At 41.9% G+C, this 21,407-nt stretch overlaps 1 protein-coding gene across 3 annotated transcripts in view; it reads right to left on the bottom strand.

The window, feature by feature from the left end:
- Positions 1-211: 211 nt before the first annotated feature.
- pld1a (phospholipase D1a) overlaps positions 212-21,407 on the bottom strand; it is a 40,268-nt gene continuing 19,072 nt past the window's right edge. For 2 of the 3 annotated variants that reach the window (XM_061241903.1, XM_061241902.1), the window contains exons 13-26: positions 20,793-20,903; positions 20,431-20,622; positions 19,734-19,962; positions 14,807-14,935; positions 14,331-14,449; positions 13,665-13,778; positions 13,235-13,345; positions 13,026-13,114; positions 12,098-12,211; positions 10,379-10,428; positions 7,381-7,515; positions 3,067-3,220; positions 2,865-2,982; positions 212-2,253 (exon numbers count right to left, since the gene is read on the bottom strand). In XM_061241903.1, the coding sequence (XP_061097887.1) occupies positions 2,029-2,253; positions 2,865-2,982; positions 3,067-3,220; positions 7,381-7,515; positions 10,379-10,428; positions 12,098-12,211; positions 13,026-13,114; positions 13,235-13,345; positions 13,665-13,778; positions 14,331-14,449; positions 14,807-14,935; positions 19,734-19,962; positions 20,431-20,622; positions 20,793-20,903 (1,890 nt within the window). In that variant the 3' untranslated portion in view covers positions 212-2,028. The remainder of the gene's footprint in view (positions 2,254-2,864; positions 2,983-3,066; positions 3,221-7,380; positions 7,516-10,378; positions 10,429-12,097; positions 12,212-13,025; positions 13,115-13,234; positions 13,346-13,664; positions 13,779-14,330; positions 14,450-14,806; positions 14,936-19,733; positions 19,963-20,430; positions 20,623-20,792; positions 20,904-21,407) is intronic. The other variant, XM_061241904.1, reaches the window with a different exon arrangement.

Below are 21,407 nucleotides of genomic sequence, written 5' to 3'. Positions count from 1 at the left end.
ATTTAGTGTGCTCAGGACAACTCAGTAGCTGGCATACAGTATATTTAAATGGGGGCATCAATTTAAATAAGAGGGGCTTTCAGATAAAAGCATACAAGGGGAAGTGCAGGTTCTGCTTTTCATCAAACAATTGTACATTGCCTAAAAGCCCCAACAGAAAATGTAATGTCCATCATGAACAGTCAATTAATTGTCAGCACAAAACAGAGAATATAATAGCAATGGCCTCAAGCTGGCAACATTTATTAAATCATAGGCATTTTATTTGTTGGAAAAATGTCAATACATTTGTTTTCACATGAACGAGATTCCCGGAGAGCTGGATGACTGCGTGGTTGTGAAGGGGAATTGGGTGCCATCTCGAGACAGAACAAAAATTATGTATTCTGTGAGGTTTATATACTACCAAGGGCCAAAAATGTGTTTACAGTTAAGAACAAGAATTAAATGGCTGAGGGTATCTGAATCGTGAATAGGTGTGAGTATGAGGAAAATATAGGCAACATTTTACATAACATAATAATGTTGTGAAACAATGGCTTGCCAATCATAGAAGGCATACACTGAAATTTTTAAACATATCACTGTCAAATGGCAATATGGGAAATATATTTTTATGACAAGAGAGCATGTTTCATGATACCCCATGTTACATGTTACCCCCCTCAGGAAATCCACACACAGCTTGTCGAAGAGAGTTATAAAACCCTGAACAAGAAATGACAAGCATATGATGAAACTACTGAAGCCTTTTTACATTGACAACATTATTAATCCCAGTATTTTTTCTGCCTGTAAGCAAACAAGTCCACAGATTGTCTAAGCAAGATAAAAAAAGAAAAAGAATCCAAGGTTCATTGCAACAGAACTGACATCAATGTGTCCTGACTACTGCATCAATAACCAGGATGATGTGATGACAAAGCTCAGTTTAAAAAGTACAGATGATTATATAAAAATATACGCTGTTATGTTACTGTTGTGTTTACTAACAGTAATAAAACTTGCTCAAAAACATTTTTGTATAAAAATGCAGCCCGTTAAAAACAAATCATGACATGACAGGGTTAAGATATTGAAGGACAGCATTACATAATCACTGTAGGTCCAAACACCAGCATAACACACAGCCCTGTGTGTCACAGCATAGTCACCCATCTGCAGCGTAGACAGTTAAGAGTATCACTAGGCAAAAACCGTACTTTAATAAACAACATTGGTTTGAATTATTCTTAGCTTTAAGTCTGTAATCTCTTTAAATTCACCAGTGCTATAGTTCATTCACTGAGAATAAGACATTTTCTCTCTCCGCAAGAAAAATTCCTGTCTAAACAATGCAAGTCATTTGAGCTTCAGCGACCCTTTTTGTCTTGTCCAAAAGGTGAATCAGCCAGATAAGATCGCATTCTGCAGCTCATTCAATGACATCATCATTTAAGCCAGGGGGTAGCCCTGATCTGCCTTCTGCAAGGTATCACACCTGATATGGTTTCTTGATGGTACTTGATGCTTTGTTGTGACTGTTGACTTCAGGCACCCAAACACATTCGGGATTTGTGAATGCAGAGGAGCATCCATAATCATTTAGAATTTATACACCGTCTTCAATATTCTTGAAGAAACTTTTTTTCTTTTTGAGGTTACAGCACACCAGTAGAAAACAGCTATATGGCTGCAAAGTGGTACAATAGCAATACAGATTGACAATTGTTACTGTCCCATATGAGGAAAAAGATTAATTTCATCTTCCACTGACACAACTAAACAAATTCCTTCCCAGACTTCTTGATGTTCATAATATAGGGAAATTGTATATACTGTACGGTAAAAAGACAGAACTTTGGACTTCAGGTGGGATAGCACATTTGCCTTCTATGCATGTGTTGTGGTAAGATTTGCCAAACTGAAACGGAAAGGCACTATACAGCTATCAATAAGATTTCACAGGTGAATTTTTCTTCATTATCTCTATTGTACAGTGATTGCAATCCAGGATAAATGGTTCGAGGTTGTGATTCTGGACCAGTCTCAGGTCCAGACATCAGTGGGCACCATAGCCTCTTTCGTCCCTACAGAAGGCATGAGATTCTGTTCACTCAAGAAGTAGAGGGGGAACTGGACCAGGAACCCTCGGATTTTCTTCAGTTCCTCCTGGGCTCGGACAGGATCCTCTTTGTCCAGGCCTGGTTTGGAAATGAACTCCTCCAGCTCCAGTCGGTTCCTCACAAGGCTGGACGGCAGGCAGCGGAACACCTAAAGAGAATGCAGAGAGGACGAGATCACGATGGCTATTACAATAAACTCTCATCTTATTTTATTTTATTCATCTTATCTTCTTTGCCTCAACAGTGCTGCAAAAGTATAATGGTAAAGTAAAAAGAGGGTGGGATACTTGAAATGAAAACATTAAAGAAGATTTCTAAACAATATCTTTTGGTTCAAAATTATTATTGATCATTGTGCCGCAGACTGCGGCATCGTGACATCTGAAGGGGATGCAGCGCAATCGACACAAGCCTTTTGCCCAGTGGGCTGAATTTAGGGCACTGCTGGTCTGTGACGGGGATAGGGACAGCTGCCAGCAGAGCATTACTGAAAATGTCAGCCCCTGATGGGTTCTGAAGAGATGAATTGCTCGCTCTATTTAGACTCATTAGTATGTTATGCCACGTGCAAGCTGCCAGCCTAGTTTTCAAATTTAGCACTTATTGGAGACATTGATCCAGAAAGTGATGCTTCACTGGTACAGGAGAGGACAACTCCAACATTATTACCTCCATGAAATAAGGTATGAGTCTTGATTGGTTTCCACATATTTATAGTTATTCTACAACTTTTAAAAATGAGGGACAAGAAGGGAATACCCTTTCGTAAATGGTTGCATTTCGAGCAGATGTCGCCATCCACACTTCCTTGTAAAACCGGTCGCTGATGGGGTCCGACACATCCACGGTGGGATCCGAGTAGGCACCAAGAATGGTTCTGCACCAAAATAAAAATGTATTGTTCACAGGGAAATGGGTCTTCACCATTACTTTGTTAAATCTTTTGTTGTCCTTCTCTTACTTGAAGCACTCTAGTCTCAGCTGCAGTGCAAACTTCCCTGCCTGGTACTCTTCTCCATCCATCATTGAGGTAACTGTCTCAGAGTCCTGCACGATGACCGCCATCTCGCTGTCCCTCTTTCCCAGCATGCTCCGGTCGTTGATGTTGGCCGAGCCTGAAATGACAGGAAATAAGACAAATTCTCACCGTGACTTAGTCAACCCAGGGGGCAGTAAACATTATTCTGGGCTACAAGCCACTGCTGCAGGAACCGCTTGACTGGCAGTGCCAGGACCCATCTAGGGCACAAAAATACCAAAACACATCCGTCAGTGGATACCATTGCAGTGCCAGAGCTACAGAGACAAATGAACCAGGTCACCCTCCTTTCATCTTCTATCTTCTCTGTAAAGCACAGGCTTAACCCTCTGAGACCGAGCGTGGCATAGAGAACACTCCTCTTAATCAAACTGCAAGAAAACAACTGTTTCAATTCTAAGGCTATCACTGAGCCATAGGTCTCATTGTCCAGTAAAAACATATCTGGATTCATCTACTTAACTCTCCTATTATGATTGGGGTCAATTTGACCCCATTTAGTGTTTCACATCTCTTAAAAATCAGTTAACCTTGTTTCATATTGATACAGTATGAATTTTCACATTTTGTAATTCGGTGGGATTAATTGGTAAACATGCAATGAACATAATGCTATAAGTCCTCTACCAACTTTGCATACAGGGGTTATTTTGACCCTCTGTAAGGGTAATCTATTTTTCATATTTCTGGATAAAAGACAATCATTTTGGAAACAATATGAAGGCGACAACCAAAGTGTCAAAATATTTCTATTACAATAATTTTGTGTTTATTTAAACCTTTAGGCTCAATTAGACCTCAAACATAAAAGCCGTCATAAAATCTTAACATAATAGGAGAGCTAAGTGAAAAAGGCCTTCCATTCTTTGGTCAGTAATTTTGATGGCCAATGTCGTGGACAACAAAGGCCTGCAGCTATACCCCTTTTACGTGCTTATAGACCAATCAGTGGTCAAGATATTCTATTACATACAAGGGAAAACACCTCCCTCCAATTCTTTGGTCAGTAGCTTTGAAAGGCAATATTTGTATTGCTATAATTACATTATTATTATCTTACATTACATTACATTATTATCACTCTTCCTGAATGTGATATTTAATGTGTGCCTCTGATGCCTGGCACATTTCTGATTTGGTCTGCTTGGAATTACACAAATATTTTATGTTTTGTAAGATGTGTGATGTTTTTATTATTCTCTCATGCCTCGGTGTGACAGAAACATGAATAAAAATGCTTGTAACACATTGTGTGTTGGCTGTAATAAAATACAAGAATTCCACTTATGTTTTTTTCTGTTTGTGTCTTTCATTGCAGTTTGCATAGAATACAATTCACTGGTGGCACACATACAATATAATAAAATGACTGTTTGATGGTTCCTGTACCTGAGACTGTACTGAAACAAAAATGAACCATGACTTTGGAGACAAAAGTTACGTGTTGAAAAAATCTGACAAATTATGCTAAGCTCTCTGATGCAGGCCTGTGCCAGCCATCAGAAGAGTACAACACTTCTCAGTGGTTGTGAGGGAGAAGACAAAAGGACAGTCACTGGGAGAGAGAGTGAAAAGGAAAGAGTGTGTGGGGATGACTGACACACAAAGAGAAGGAAAGGAAGTGGAAGGGTGCTAGAAAGAGAAGGAAAGAGAGGATATGAGGGAGACAAGGACAGAGGAAGAGAATCCGAGAGAGAAACCGAGAGTTGGTTGCCTGACAAGACAGGTTGTGTCACACTTTAACTTTCAATAGGGGAAAGCAGTCCTGCATTTCCAAAAAAAAAACATGAAAAGTACAGAAGAACACTGCACTTTATGAAAAGAGATATCTGATTCTGCAAACCTCTCAGAGGTAGACAGGCTACCACACCTCTTTTGGGAAAGGGCAGATTGTCAATGACTGTATCACAGGGATAGTTATTGATACAAATACCAAAAAGTCTTAATTGATCTACAGTGGCTTCAGAAAGTATTCAGCCCCCTTCACTTTTTGCACACTTTATTGTGTTGTAGATTTAATTTTAAAAATAGATAAAATTGCTATTTTTGCCCATTGATATACACTCAATAACCCATAATGATAAAGCGAAAACATTTTGATATACAGTATATAGAATATGCACACTACAAATGCATGTCAATAAAGATAATAAAACCCGAGATTTAAAGAACAAAGAGCAATCATCTCTGGCAAAGGCTGGCTATCCTTCTCTCTCCAGTGACATGACCATCTGTCCCCCAGACTGAGAGGGAGGTGATGAGATAATGCCCTGCTGCAGCTGTGACCGAGGAGGCGCAGAGGCAGAGATGGCCACATCTCCACTGTCTGACATCATCTGACACTGACCCTCAGTGCGGGCGCAAAGCCTGGCCTCAAGTGAACCAGCCCTCTGTGCCCCTCTGACAAAGACCTCATAGACTAAGCCCACACTTCCAGTTGATAAGCTCACTTGTGATCACTGAAGAGCTGGCAGTCAAGAGACCAAGAGCTGATGTTCACTGATCCGTTGCTCGCTCTTATGAAACATTCATGAACTCAACGCCTTATACATTTCTGAGGCGGATCATTTTTCAAAGTTTGAATCTGCTAAATTACCCCGACCTGCAGAACCATGAACTGCCACCAGGGGGAGCAGAGCCATCTCGGTAAGAGCATTTGTGAAGAATACTGTAAAGCAGCCATCATCAAGTCTGGACATTGAATCCAAAACTGGCCCTGGTTTTCTTTTCCCCCATGTAATTATCTCAACAATTCGTGGTACTGATTGGCCAGACTGTCACAGCTGACTCCCAAGTACAGGGAGGGTGAAAAACCAGCAGTTCTCGAACCTTAATCCCTACTATAAAGAATTATGCTATGCTCCAAATTACTTGACTATTCTCATTTGAATGTGACGATATTCTTCTCCTTTATACATTTTTTAAAATGGGGGGAAAATAAAAACTTATAACACAAGTGATGGATTCCTGCAGCGCTCCTTGCATGCAGTCAATCTCAACATTAGTACACTTATCAATAAGAATGTTAGACTACTAAAAATGCTCTTTTAGAGGCATAAGAAATGAAACTTTGAGAACCGACTTGAGATTGCGAACCTGCCATGATGATACAGAGAAATATGGCATAATGAAGAAGACAGTAAAATGAAGACAAAGTTCACCCAAATTAATTATATTCACATGTTGTTACTTATGTTTATTATCATTTCAGAAGCTACAGTTTAATAAGGCTATTAACACTTGAGTCTAGTAGGCATTACTCATTTACACACCTCTTTACAGTACACTAAATGAGCAGCAGGTGTTGTGCTGCCTGTGTGAACAGCAGGTCGGGAGTGGCACTGACTGATTTTGTAATTGCAGAAACTCCTGCCACCTTTTCAGGAACAGCTATTAGGAAGACTAGCCTGTTTCTCTCATTTAAATGCGGTATTCCCACCTAGAGGGCTGTTTACAAATGTAAGAGATTGCCAAAAAAAATCCTAAACACTGAAGAACCCTGGAAAGTGGACCCGCACTTAAAGGGATGGTTCACTTTCTGGGGTTTTAAAGAGATTACCCCTGGCCCACTGATTGTTTGTGCAAAGAGGGATATTTTTTAAAGTTTCGTATGACTAGCTGACTTCATAATTTCAGAAAAGGTGTTTGTATCAGGGATTCAGGGTCTAAAGCAAGAACTCAAGCAAGAACTTCAAGTAACTCCCAAACATCTTATATAAAATCATTATGTTTCCAGAGCCTGTACATATTAAAGTGTTTATTCACAATTATACACATAAGAACATGTATTTATATTGTGCTGGTATTTTTTCCCCTGCAGACACCAATGGAAATCATTCCACACAAAATATTTTTATAGCTACATTTTTAATCTTTAACTTTTGCGAAATAATTAACTAATGTATACAAGTGGCAAAATTTGGAGGCAAAATTAGGAGGAAAATTTGGAGGAAAAATTTCACTTGCTTTGGAGTTAGTCTTAGTTACTTCTTGCTTTAGACCATAACACATAAAGGCCCTGAAAGCTGGCAGATCACCAGAAACCTCTATAAAGTTTAACATTTTAAATGTAATATCTAAAGTATCCTTCATCGCACATTATAGTGGTCTCAAAAGCATACCCTAAAAACTGACATCTCAAAAAGCCTAGAAAGTGATGTATCCCTTTCGCATTCCTGCTGCAGTTCTCTCCGTGTGGCAAAAAAAGGCACTTTCCCATCCCACTCGTGCACTCACCAATGATGACAGTGTTGTCGTCGGCAATCAGCATCTTGCTGTGGACATAGATGAGCTCAGTCACCAGTCGGCCCTCCAGGTCTGCGTGGGTACGGAGGCCCCCAAAGGAGATGTAGTTCATCCATTGGTCGTCCACTATTAGAGGAGCACGCAAGAGTCAGGCAAGTACACTGTCGTGAGGCAGAAGCATTCCACCAATCTCCCTGGATACAGGTTTAAGACAACTTTTACACCAGTTTCCCAGGACTTTTGAGACAAAAGTCACATAAGGTAAGCATAAAGCAAGGTTCTGCTCAACAGTGAATGTTCAATGAGGGATTTCAATGCCAAGCTTTGATGCAAATTACCCCAGCCTTAAGAAATATATATATTTTATCAGTATTTCACATTCTTTGATGGTTTCGAGAAAGACGTTTGAAAGGGTGCATTTGCAGAAAGTGAGCAGGTGTTGCTCATCGGTAAAGGATGAAAACAGCCCCAGGGCGGGGCCTGAGAAGGATGAAACAGCATTTCCCAGAACTGTGATTCTCCAGAGGACTCACTTATTTTACAAAGTAGAAACTCCATAGTTATTATCATTTTATGTCTGACATGAAACATGTAGTTCACACTTCCTCCAACAAACACATAGCCAACATGCTTTTTTCCCCCTCACCGTCACACACTCACGAACGCTCATATTGGTATACGTAAGTCCTCTCTTTCCCACGTATTAAAACCTTATTGATACTTGGTGGCCCTTTCACAGCTTACAAATCATACAACCTCCAATTGAACCTAGAGTATTTACAAACGTTAAGATTTTTATTTAAGATTCAAAGTGCCCTGTTTTGTCTGGGTCTTTCAACCCTTTGCCCCCTGCTTAGAAACACCCATTCACACAAACACAGTGGCTTCAGTAAGTATTCTGACCCCTACACCTTGCACACTTTATTGAGTTGTAGATTTAATTTTAAATGGATAAAATGCCCATCAATCTACACTTAATAATCCATAATGACAAAGAGAAAACATTTCAAAATCACTCCTGTGCACAAAAGGCTGGCCACCACACTACAAAGCTTAGTTCAGGAGCATAAGCAGCTACATCACACCCTGTGGCTTGGTCATGCGTGCGCCGGTAAGGTCAACCAGAAGTCCGGGACCTGTTAGCCCCGAGTGCTTCACGCAGAAAATCACTTGCACCCAGCCTGACCTCCCCCTGCAGTGAACAGCATCCAGCTATCAGAGCTTTCGAGCGGTGACTGTGACCTCACTCCGGTAGAATGAAAAGCCAAGGTCAAAAAACCCTCCCCTCTTTCTACTCCATCTCCTTCTTATTCCCTCAGTCTCCCTGCACACAGAGGAAACCAGACTCTGCGTTCAAGAGCTTCACCGTAACTATCATCTGAAGCACGAGTTCCTCTGCATCTACTGACAGCAGATGATCTTCAGCTTCCTATCGACTTTGCCGGCGGTTCAGCTATCTGTCACTTTGACAGGGCTCTTTTTTTCTCAGCATTACAATCTGCTTTGTGTAGACTTATGGGACTTCAAACAGCTCCAACTGTCTCTGTCTAAGCTCGCTCTTTGCCAATCGGACAGCTCATTATGGACACCATAAGGAGATAAGATATCACACAGTGTAGTCTAAGAGCCTGTGAATGTAAGCTAAAGAACCCAATGGTAGCAGTATCATGAGATGGGAGGCGAGTTTCTAATAATACACAAGAACCCACCCAGAGGACAGCTGAGTAATGACAGGTTCAGGGGCTGGGCTGACTGTTACACAAGCTGCCAACAAATCTACAGCGGCATGCATCGCTTATGGCACAACATACCAAATTCCTATCAGGTTCTTCAGACCGACACACCTTCTTCAAACCCTGGCATCCTAGGCTCCAGATTGTGATTCCAGGGTAGTCCAGAGGACTTTTTGTACATGGCAATCCTCCCCGGCGAGTACCTCCCCCCACCCATGGAGGGGCGGCCGAGTTATTCCACTCCCTTGAGCTGGTCAAACTTGGCTTTGGCAGGGCTGCGGCACGAACCCCAGTCCTCAGTGTGCAACTGCATTTAACTTATGCCTGTGTTAAGGTCAGATGCCTTAATTATGTGCCACCGCTGCACCTCTCAGGTTCCTTTGAAAATAATTCCTAACCAAATTCTTTTCAAATATTCCCATTTCACTCAGAAAGACTAGTTAACTTCATACGTGGCCCCGACACTACAGAGGACCACGTAAATGTACATTGTAAATTGTAAATTCCGGAGAATCGCAGCCAATAATCTGCCATCCTGTAAGGTTGAAAGCTACAGTAACTGCACGGTCAGAATGCAACACAAGAATGTGTGGACTCAGAAACAGCCAGATGTTCTATACGACTGTCTTGTAAGGATCAATTTAATTTTAATTTTAATGAAGAGACTTTCACGAGCGAAGGCAGCTGGTAGGACGATGATTGTCCTTCATCACTTCCTGTCGAAGCCCCTCTGGCTTTCTCCTGTTTTAACAAAGCAGTAGTCCAGATATCCCCCATTAGGGACATGGGGCTTTGTACTGGACATCTGGGTGAAATTAATATAGAAGTCCTCCCATATGAGATTACATGAAGACCAGCTCTTCTGACGATCTGACAATGACAGCAACCTGCTGGTTGAGATGTGCATAAAAAGAGGATGGATATCTGCAGTTTTCCTGGCTAGAGAAGAGAGAGATTCAACTAGCAGCATGTACACACACAAAAACAAACACACACACACACATTCTGAAAAAAGAGACATCAAGTCTTCTTGGAGAGAGAAGAGAGGAATTTAACCTGCAGTACAACACACACACACACACACACACACACACACACACACACACACACAGAATTGATATCTCAAGTCTTGGATGCAGAACAGAGGAATTTAACTTACCGTACACACTCAGTTAGCCAGACGCGCGCGCACACACACACACACACATACACACACACACACACCTGGCAGTACACTACAAGTCAAAAAGACTTACTCTCTTTCTTCAGCTGTGAAATTATTGAGTGTTCCCCTCTGATCATAGTCCTGAAAGAAAAAAAGAGAAACAGGTGTTCTATATTTCTCAGTACAGAGCAAATGCAATCCCGCAAAGGGTTATAAAAATTCGACATCAAGATTATTTGATTTATAGTTATTAAATAACAGCAACCACATAAATCGGAGTGCTGAAACATTTTCAAGTTAAAAGTCTTTGTACTCTCGCTGGAATTTTCCAGTAGTACATCAAGGTAATTCCAAACAGGGATAAAAAATATATATCAAACAGTCAGAGAGGAAGCTGACCGGACCAGAAAACAATATTCTCCACCCTACAGGGGGTATATTTCTGAAGGTAGAGAAGAATTTGCTGTTAAAAGGAAGAGTGGATTTCAGTTTTCCACTGCTACTGTATCAGATGGGACAGGAGCTTTGTTCTGTAATTCTATTTCTTCTGAAAGCCTAGGACATTGAAGGTGTTTTCAGTAGCTTTGTAGTGGAGTGGTTGGAAAATTTCACTCCTAACCAGAAGGCTGAGTGATTCAAATCACAGAATTCCCTTAGACCTTGCAGTAGGCCAAAGTAAATCAAGATATTTACCGAAGCCCATGCTCACGGTTGTATTTTCGAGCTAGAAAAGTCAGTTTGCTTATGAATATGAAGTGCAGAGAGAGTAGAGAGATGAGGAAAGAAAGACATTAATCATGAACAATTTTGCCTTTACTCATTTAAAAAAATTGGGTATTCTTTACCCAGAAAAAGAAAAACACCACACTATCCTAGAGTGCCCAATAAAACAACACATTCTTGACTTGTTTTCAGAAAACTTGGTTCTGATCGGCTCATGGGTTTGAATCGGATGCCAATGCTCTCCTACTCTTGAACAAGGTACTAACTAACAATCACTCTTAAAATTGGAATGGTATACAGTAATACTACAGTACAAATGATTCTACATATTGAACGTCATGATTAAAAACAACAATAGTATTATAGTGCATCAGAATCAGTAAATAGATAGACTGAGACAGATTACACACAGATGGGACATGAGTCACTGGAGCCAAGCACTTGTTGTTTGAAACTGATGAATTACGTTAAAAGCCACAGGGCTATTATGTTTTTATCATAACATGTCTATACACGCACTACATCATTCACCATAGCCAAACCACCAACGGGATAGATGTCAATATACAGTATGTGAACTCTTTTGTCTATTCTTTGGTTGACTCCTGCCTGTTCCTTCACACGTGAAGACAGTGAAAACGATAAGGTCTGACAGTAAGCACAGATATGATTAAACATAGGTCCAGCCCTTCCATGGTAAACTGTTGACTCAAACCAACCTTTCCAGTTAATCAGCAAGCAAGGATAGAACAAATCACCGTGGTCACATTCAAATTGTTTTCAGATAGCACGTCATGACACAACGTGAATTCCTAACGTCATGAAGAGGCTGATGTTTACACATTTACAAGATTAATATTCTTAGTTATTAGCTAAGCCTCCCCACTGTGTGAACATTCTCGGTCTCCATTCTCGGTCTCCATTTCTTGCGATCGCTCTCTCTGTGTTTCTGCAAACATTGTGGTTTTTTGTATTTACTTAAGATATTAAGAGATGTTTAGAGATTTCAGAACTGTATTGCAAGTTTACTGCCCCTGTTCTGGGAGGTTGCTGCCAGTTCTGTAGCCTTCATCATGATCATCCTCACCTGTAGTTGAAGTGCATGACTGCCTGGATGGCATTGCCTCCTCCAGTACTGATGTCTCCCTCAAACCCGGGAAGAAGTGGCGTCACCACATACACCCGGTACTTCTTATTCTCCCTTACAAGGATAAACGAGAGTGAGATTACCAAATGCAGTCCACCAAACATACGTCTCAAAGCAATCCAATGTTTCAGCTATTCCACCCACATTAAATATCAGTGCCACAAATCCTTTTGATGTTACTAGGAAACTACTCGGAAATGTATGCAGTGAATATGCACAGCATAACCTAACACAGCTATGTGACATAGCTAATGAACTTAACTGTTGACCCAACATAATGCTCTGGCCAAGTGATTCTCTACAAGACTCAACAGATGTGCATATGAGTACGATGGACATGTGGATGTGTATGTGAATATGAGATTCACTGTAGTGCACGCTTTTCACAATGTGGATGGAATGTTCTGTGAGACTGATATTACGAAGTGTGGCATAAAATGAAGATAAGCACACTCCCTTGGTACCCCCAGACCTTATCTGGGTGCAATTCCACCCGGTCTCCTCACCAACTTTGGTGGTATAAAATGAGTTACAACAATAAAGCACGGCAGGGCATTGCACTGTTAACCAGAAGCAGGAGCAGTACCATCTGTTTTGTAGGAGTATGCAATGCTTTGTGATTATTATCACAGTAATGCTTTGACGAGGTCTTCATTCGGATTAAAAAATTCATTCTTGAAAAAATAATGATAATTACACTTATATACTGTGGGGTAATATTCTTTATAGCTGAGACAAATAAAGAGACAAATACTCTTTGTGTGACATATGCTAAGTTTATTCTTCTGGGATGGATTTGTGTGACATCATATAATGTCACAATATGAACTAAACACAAAATGTGGACAAAAAGAAGAGGCAAACCTACCTGTGAGCCCTGATGATTCTCTCAATTATGGCGTCTCCAATTTTGTTGTTGACTTGCTTGTTATCGGCACAGCTTATGAAAAACTGATTCTGAAAGACAAAAAAAGAAATCCACCAGTGGGAACAACCAAATAATATTTGCATTGTACATGTAAAAGCCAATCCCAGACATTGGGACTCCAGGACCCAATAAGCTGCAGCCAAACAAACCTCAATGTAGATGTAGTGCTGGCTTTTGATGATCACTTGGATGTAGGCGTTGTGGATGGACTCTTCGTGGTACTTGATGCCAGCAGACCAGTCTGATGCGGAGCGCAGAATCTGCAAAAAGACAATTGTAGTGATGGTGAGAAAGGTGATATTAATGCCAACCATTATGACTAAGACCATACCCTAGATGAGCGGGTCAGCGTGTTTGTGTGAAAGTAGGTATCGCCAGTGATTGCGAGTAGGACACGTGTCCGTGTTTGTGTGAGCATGTAAAGATTGTATAACCAAGTACATGAATGCATGTGTGTACATGTCTGAAATGGGAGTGACTGTGTGAATTATAGGGCTCGTTAGACCAATGTACGCAACTACAATATGCCTGCACATGTGTGACTCATAATGAGCAAGTATGAGAGTCTGGGGATATTACCTGAACTTTGGCATTGATACTGTCTGGGACCTGGTACCTCAGGTCATTGGCCGAGGCATGGGATTTGGGCAGGAGGAATGGATAAGTGAGAGAACGGTACTTGGGCTTCATGATCTAAGTGCAAGAGAGTGAGACAGAGAGTTAGAGAGAGAAAATCCAGATTCAATAATTTTACATTGCATTACTAATGTTACATTTGATGTGGTCTTTTGTCAAAGCTTGTGAACATGAGTTCAATATGTATAACTCCTTATGCCATTTCTGACAAAATGGTAAATAGTCTGCATTTATATAATGCCTTTAGCCAAAGTGCTGTACAATTGATGCTTCTCATTCACCCAATCATACACACACTCACACCAACGGTGATTGGCTGCCATGCAAGGCACCAACCAGCTCGTCAGGGGTTAGGTGTTCTGCTCAGGTACACTTCAACACACCCAGAGCAGGATCAAATTGACTGCCAGACGACTGCTCTTACCTCCTGAGCCAATATCATGCCATTTGTTGTATCACCTTGATATGCATGGCATATCATACGTTGCTTTGGTTAAAAGCGTCTGCTAAATGAAATGTAATGTAATGATAATCTCTGGAAAAACTACACCTCTTCGGCTGTAGTCAAATGATTTTACATTACAGGTCATGGGCACGATGTGGTCTCACCTTGGTGAAGTTCCAGCGCTGGATGAAGTGCCTTGCCACATCTCTGGCTGCTCTCCCATGAACCACAGAGGCAATGTCATGCCAGGGCATTCTGGGGGTTGTGTATCTGTCAATGAAGTCTGGAGAGGTTGGAAGAGTCAGCATGCTGCTAACCATTATGTTATGCTTTCAGAACACATTGATGCACTGAAAATGTCTATAGTGATTAAACCAGCTCAATATTTAATAATGAATGCTCTCAAAGGCAAATACTGCAAAAGCATTCAACTTTGTGAATCATTTGATCAAGATAAACATACAATAAAATAAAATAAATCAAATAAACATTCTCCATCTCATATGTACATTTGTAAGGAATTCATATTTAGCTATATATAGATATCCAACTTAAAATTATTAAATGGTTGCTTTATTCTGAAAGATCATTCAATCCTTTTCCACAGACCTGTAACTTCAGGGACCAGGACCCAACCTACCATCGAAAGGCTTGTCCAGCTGAATCCAGTCTTTGTAGACGAAATTGCAGTAGTCTTTGCCGTGCCAGAAGCGAGTGTTCCCCAGCAGCTCACCCCCACCTGGCTGCATGTTCTGCATAGCCCCGGCCCCTAGAGAGTGACAAACGGGTGTGGTTACTTTCCTAGCCTTGTTTCGGTCCAACCAAGCCCTGGTTGATGTCAATTGTAACGTAATCGGATGTCGCAACCCATCTTTACTCTGTGCAGAAGCATTTACTTCCTGAAGCAAGCAACATCTTTCTGAATGACAACCCCTTGTCTGCAGAACACAAGTAGCCAGCCATTGGTTTCGGGAACATTATCCATATAGCATGGCCTTTCGATCATCAGATCTGAACCAAACGCATGTACAGGATATCATGGAACAACTCCTGAGACAGCGTTTTCTACTGCCGTTAACTCAGCAGTAAATTACTTTACTTGCTCATGGAGAAGTGGTATCATGTTACTCCAGCAGAATATCAGATGCTACATTATGCCATAGTGCAGACAGGCTGCACTGGCTACACATGATAACCCAACATCATGTTGAGAAACTTTACATTAGTGGTTCCTCTCTTATTGGACTCCCTCTGGTTCACTACCAATTGGACTAGCAGACCAGTAGGCAAAGTGGCAGCTGGCAAGGTCATTACTGATTCCAGATCATGGGGCTGTATAAATAAACCACGCTTTACTTGAACAGTCCTGCTAGAGTCACAGAGAGTCACGGACAGGGGCAGCCTGTAGCCTATTGGCTAAGGTACATGACTGGGACCCAGAAGGTTGGTGGTTCAAACAAGGCCCTTAACCCTGAATTCCTCCAGGGGAGATTGAGCCCTGCTCCGTCTATTCAACTGTCTGTCGCTTTGGATAAAAGTGCCAGATAAACAACTGATATTAAAAAATTAAAAAATCATTCACACGTCACTGACATTGTTGCATAAGAAACAAAACACGACGTGAATGCCATGTGTAAAATAGTGGGCTGGGCCGGGTCGGACTAGAATAGATACAAACACCATGACTTTGGCTCCAGGACTGACATGCACATTAGTTATTTCAGACACAGAAGCGCAGCGGAATGCCACCCCGCCGCGATGCGATCCGCTGCACTGTCAGTCTTCCACATTCCTCCGTGTTTACTCAGCTGTAACCCCATCTAAATGTATCATTGTTCTCCTCCCAGTGCCCTGTTTCTTGAATATTTAAGAAAATGTCTGTCTGGTAAAAGTTACAAGAAGTCATAAAAAAGCAATGTCTGCAAATCTTGTATGTTCACTTCCTCCACTTCTCCATTAATTTCCTCTTCCCTGGAAAGCACTTGGGAATGCACCCTGTCTGACCAGGATATTAGAGGTCATTAGAAATATCTTTTTTATTAACAATAGGTTATCATTTTCTATTATTGTTCTGTTGTTAACTGACTCTGTTTATATTGGTAATGAAAGCACGAGTGAGTAGTATGAGTCTGGCTCGGAGGCATGTTTAGATTCACAGTTTAAGCACTCCCTCCTTGCTCCCGAAGATGCCTTTGAGCATCTACAAACCAAAACAGTTCAAATTCCCATCTGTTCCCTCCCATGGAATCCCGCTGTCGCGCCGCATTGTTGAGGCAGCTCACGGACGCACAACCTTTAACGCTCTTTATGTGTGGAGTACCAAACACACCAGACCCCTGCCCTCAATTTCAAGGTCAGGGGATTGGATGAGAAACAAGCATTATTCAAGATGCTTAACGCTAAAATGGCCTGTCAAATGGATTTATAAATGCCTTTTGTCTTATATTTACCATCCGACGCGGTTCCGGAATGCCAATATCCATACGCGCGTAGGGTGTTTGTTCAGTTACGGCCTGTATGCTTACAGATCACCTTGGGTAATTGCTTGGCTGGCCATACTAAGCATTTTAATGATCTTTTAAAATGGTCATTTATCTGCTGTGTGCTCAGAATGCTCAATTACACTCCTTCCCTGGAGTTCAATCTGGGTTTCAAATACTAACTTTTTCACACAAGTAACTTCAAATCTCAAACCAATCTCTAATTAGATAATTATATTTAACAATAAAGACGAGGTAAACAACTGCTTGTTTTACAGGTGACCTCAAGAGCAGGGGTCTGACTGGTGACTGACATAAAAACAATTGCATGAACACACATCCAATATATGTGCAATCACACGGGGCCTTACTCAACTACCCACAATCCTCTGCAGAGTGGTCCTGAAACTAGCTGGATTAAAGGCAAAGACCCAATCAGTGTCCTTTTACTGGAGGCAATCTCCCTGGAATGGCTGTGAAGACAGATGAGTTCTTTCAGCCAATTTTCTCAGTAATTCCACCCAGGGGAGGACGCAGTGGCGGTCACTATCGATCAGCACACAAGAAAGTATGACTGAAAAATGAAGAGATCTTCCACGGCTCCTCGGCATGACTGTGTGGCCAGACACATCCTGCAGGACATGAGTGCAGCTTCACAACGCGTGAAGCGTCTTCTTCAGACTGAAGCACAAGCCTTGGGGCTTACGGGCAGCAGTGCGAAAAGTACCAGGTGGTGGCATCACGCGCTGCACAGGAGAACGCATGTTTGTCTATAGTTCAATGTCCAATCATCTAGCAGCACTCATGGGAGTGAAGACAAGCATGCACCCTCCTCAAAAGCATGAGATGTCACCAGCTGTAAGCCTGGTCTCTCCCTCGGTCATGTGCATTCCCTCAGCTGGTGACATTTCATGCTTTCGAAAGGAAGGCGCTGTCCTACATAGTCTCATACTCGCACACAGAAACACCACTGTAACACCGCTGTTAAATAATTGCCTTTTAACACCACAATTATTTCAAGGATATTTCCTTTATGGACACAGGGAAGTGGTAAATGTTTTAACTAGTTCTCTGGAAACTGCAAACGTACAAACGTTTAATGGATTCCCAGTTTGGGTGTGGTCATTTGACTACTCTAACAGAAAGGCAAATGCTACTGCTTACCACACCAACTGAGAAAGATACATGATGTTCAAAAAACTAATGACAGTGATGCATGTGACTTGTACTGAAAGCTGGCAATCCATTTCAAAAGAGTCATGATGTACAAAACAACAGCCTTTGCTGCCATGAGCCATTGCCACAGACATTATATCACAGTCTACACCCATATAGCACTGAAACACTGTCATGGCAACCAGCACTTTTGGCCTACAGTCAAGCATTGAGCATGTTTGCATTTATCGTGGACTTGTCTAAAGAACTTTTCCAGTAAGCAGAACGATTGACTCAACATTGCCCAAAAGGTCATGTAAGGTGGAGTTGTTTATCATAGGGCAGACTACACAGCCTGTCTTCCCGGGCCACAGGTTTCAGACACTATTAAAATGGTTGGGCCTGGGGGCAGCTTTGTAGCCTCATCTGGTTAACACACCATTTTAGTTCTAGCAGACGGATGTGCCCTGCGGTCCAGGATCGAATCCCAACTGTGACAGTGTCGACTGGCATAATCGCTGGTTGCATCGTCTAGGGTAAGGGAAGGCTCAGCTGGCAGGGATCTGGGTCTCATCGTTCTCTAGTGACCCCCGCTGGCTGACTGGCTACCTGCAAATTCACCTGCTATGCTGCGAGGAATGTCTTCCTCTGACTAATCTCCTGATTTGCAAACTGCAATGTGATTTGGAGGGGAACAAGAGCTTTTCTGCGCACTCCTCAATCAATAGCCAAAATCCAGTGATAAGTACTGATATATACTCACCACCACTTTATTAGGTATACCTGTACAAAAGCTTGTTAATGCAAGCATTTAATCACCCAATCATATGACAGCAAATGAATGCATAAAAGCATGTAGACATAGTTAAGAGGTTCAGTTGTTGTTCAGAACAGGGCCAAAATGATGTCACATCAGGAGACATGCCCCTGCCCAAGGGTCCGCACTTAGAAATAGAGAGCACCTGCTCTCGACGCGTGTGAGTTTAAATAAAGGAAAATTACGTAAATTATTATGTAGAATGTGGAAATGCTGTGGAGACACGAATAAAAAAGAGTATATAAATGCTCCAAATGCATGCTCATTGCGGTTTGATGTCATCAAAATCCTGTGCGTCTAATCCATATGGAAAGCAAAACCCAGGCTCCATACAGTGTCTTTGGAAGAGCTCCCCAAAATTACATTAAATTCCTCTCAAACAAGGAAGCCTATGTGCTGCAGCAAATCATGCCAATATACCAGACCATTAAACTATTGCTTTTAACCCCTTAAGTCTCACCCCTTAAGTCTCACCAGGGCTGGGCCAATGTGGGTTTTTTGCATCCATTCCTTTTTTCACTGTGCAATTTTCAGTCACTATGGTAGCAAGACATACTTGCGGTTCTACCTCTATAACCTATTTTAAGATGCCATTGCTTTAGCAACAACAGTTCCTAATTTGATTTCATGTGGGTGGCAAAACGAGTGTGGAGGGACCTCAACCTCTCTGCATTTTGTAAATCCACAGACACAAATCAAGGTAATATCAGTGTTTCACGGCAAAGGTCCAGGGAACCAAATACATTATAGTTTCTAATTATAAAAAGCCACAATAATCTGTCCACCAAAAAACATAAAATCTTCTACTTGTACTGTGTTTGAGCTTCTGTAACTGTTTTAGTAATATTTAGATCATGTCGACTCTTGGAAAACACACCCCAAACGGTTACCTTTCAGAAGAGACCACGATTATGTTTGTAGTCAAAAGGGTTCAAGAATTGTAACCATCTTATTTTGGGTACGTCACTTTCAAGCTTGTGTTAAAAAAAAGGCAGCAATACTTAAGGGGTTAAAGGGCAGAAGAAATCTGACCATCTCTGTCCACGTTCGGTAAAAACAGAGGCTTGTGGGGCTGAAGGCAGCACGGTGCGTTACGGTGCAGTGCGCTGACTTACTCTCCGTGCTCTCGATGCTGTCCAGGCTGCTGATGCTGTCTGCGTGGTGCAGGCCGTGGCGGTGCAGGTGCTTGTAGAGGCTGAACCGGGTCTTGCGGGTGCGGCCGATCCCTTTCAGTTTGGGCAGGTCCGAAGAATCGTCGCTGCCGCCCGTCTTCGCCTTGGCCCCGGCGCCGTTGTCGGTCGAGGACGGTCCCATTCCGGCCGGGGCGGCCGCCGTGCCGGACTGCTGAGGTAAGATGTGATGCGCAGAGAAATTCACATACAGTTGATCCAGTTTCTTATTTAGAAACAATAGCAGCTACCCGGCACCTGGTTGTCTACCTGAGAAAACCACCAAGTGTAACAGTGCAACTGCACAGCACTTTTTTCACATAGCGAGCGGTCAGAGGACATGTAGTGGAGGAAGAAACACTGGGAGTTCTCAAGACCAGGCTTGATAAGGTGCTAGATACTATTTAGCTTTTAGGCAATCTGAGCAGAAGGTACACTTTAGTGGTTGGCGAGCATTGTTGGGCTGAATGGCCTGTTATCATACAGTATGTTACTTAGGCTACTATTCAATCTAAGAACAAAATGTTGCAGAGCATTTAGCATTATATTCAATCCATTGAGCTAATTATTAACATTTATTTTTAGTTAACAGATGAGGTCACGAGGGGGAGGGGTAAGAAGGTGATAAAGAGCTTGTTTTTACCTGCTCGCTTTCCATAGCAACAGAGCGAGTGACACTGCCCACATCTGTCAGTCGATGCTCCCTGTCGTCCCATCGGCCGTACGCCAAATCAATCCCGCCCACGAAGGCCACGGACTGGTCAATGACGATGATTTTCTCGTGGTGCGCCCACAGGTAGACGGTGGAGGAGACGTGGTCAGGGTGTCTCATCACCTGACGGGTGAAGAAATTAGAGGGAGACAATCCACACACACACACGCACACAGTATCACACCCACAGGAAACACATGCCCGGGCACATATCATAAGAACGGAATGTGTCAGATCCATGCATACAAACACACCAACACACACACAAACACACAGCTCCAGTAAGGCCATACCTTAATGTTTGGGTGAAGATGCACTAGCGTTCTCTTGCTGTATCCACTGTTGATTCCCAAGGCCAGCTCCACCTCCTTGTACAGCATCACATAGATATGCACACCTTGTTGCTACAAAAAGCAAAAGGAGAATTAAACCAGTAGTGGGACACTAGAACATGCAACCTCTCACTGGAATCACCATAAATACATATGGACATACATATAAATACACCATAAATGCATATACAATAACAGTGAAGACAGTGAAATTCTCATTCCTAAAAAAACTATATGCTAAAAGTATATGCTCATCTTGTAAGTGGGTCAGACCCACTTTTTAAATCTTTTTTTATTGTTGACACCCATCCCTTTTAAAATAAAGATATTCACTAGATTTGCCTTGAGATAATACAGTACAGTTTTGCAACACAGAAGAGTTATGGCAAACTGACTTTTGCTTCCTCTTCATTCAGGTGGGAGGCAACATGCAATGAACTTAAATCCCAGAAACAAAGCAAATGAAAAACTAATTTAAACAAATCACCAAAAAAGAGGCAGTGCTTCCAAACTGCTTCCAAAGGCATCCAGAGGGCTTAAGAGATAGAACACATTCTGGATGTACTACAAAAGGTT

Source organism: Conger conger, chromosome 5 (assembly GCF_963514075.1).
Source record: "Conger conger chromosome 5, fConCon1.1, whole genome shotgun sequence".
NCBI lineage: Eukaryota > Metazoa > Chordata > Actinopteri > Anguilliformes > Congridae > Conger > Conger conger.
This window is presented reverse-complemented; position numbering and strand designations above follow the sequence as displayed.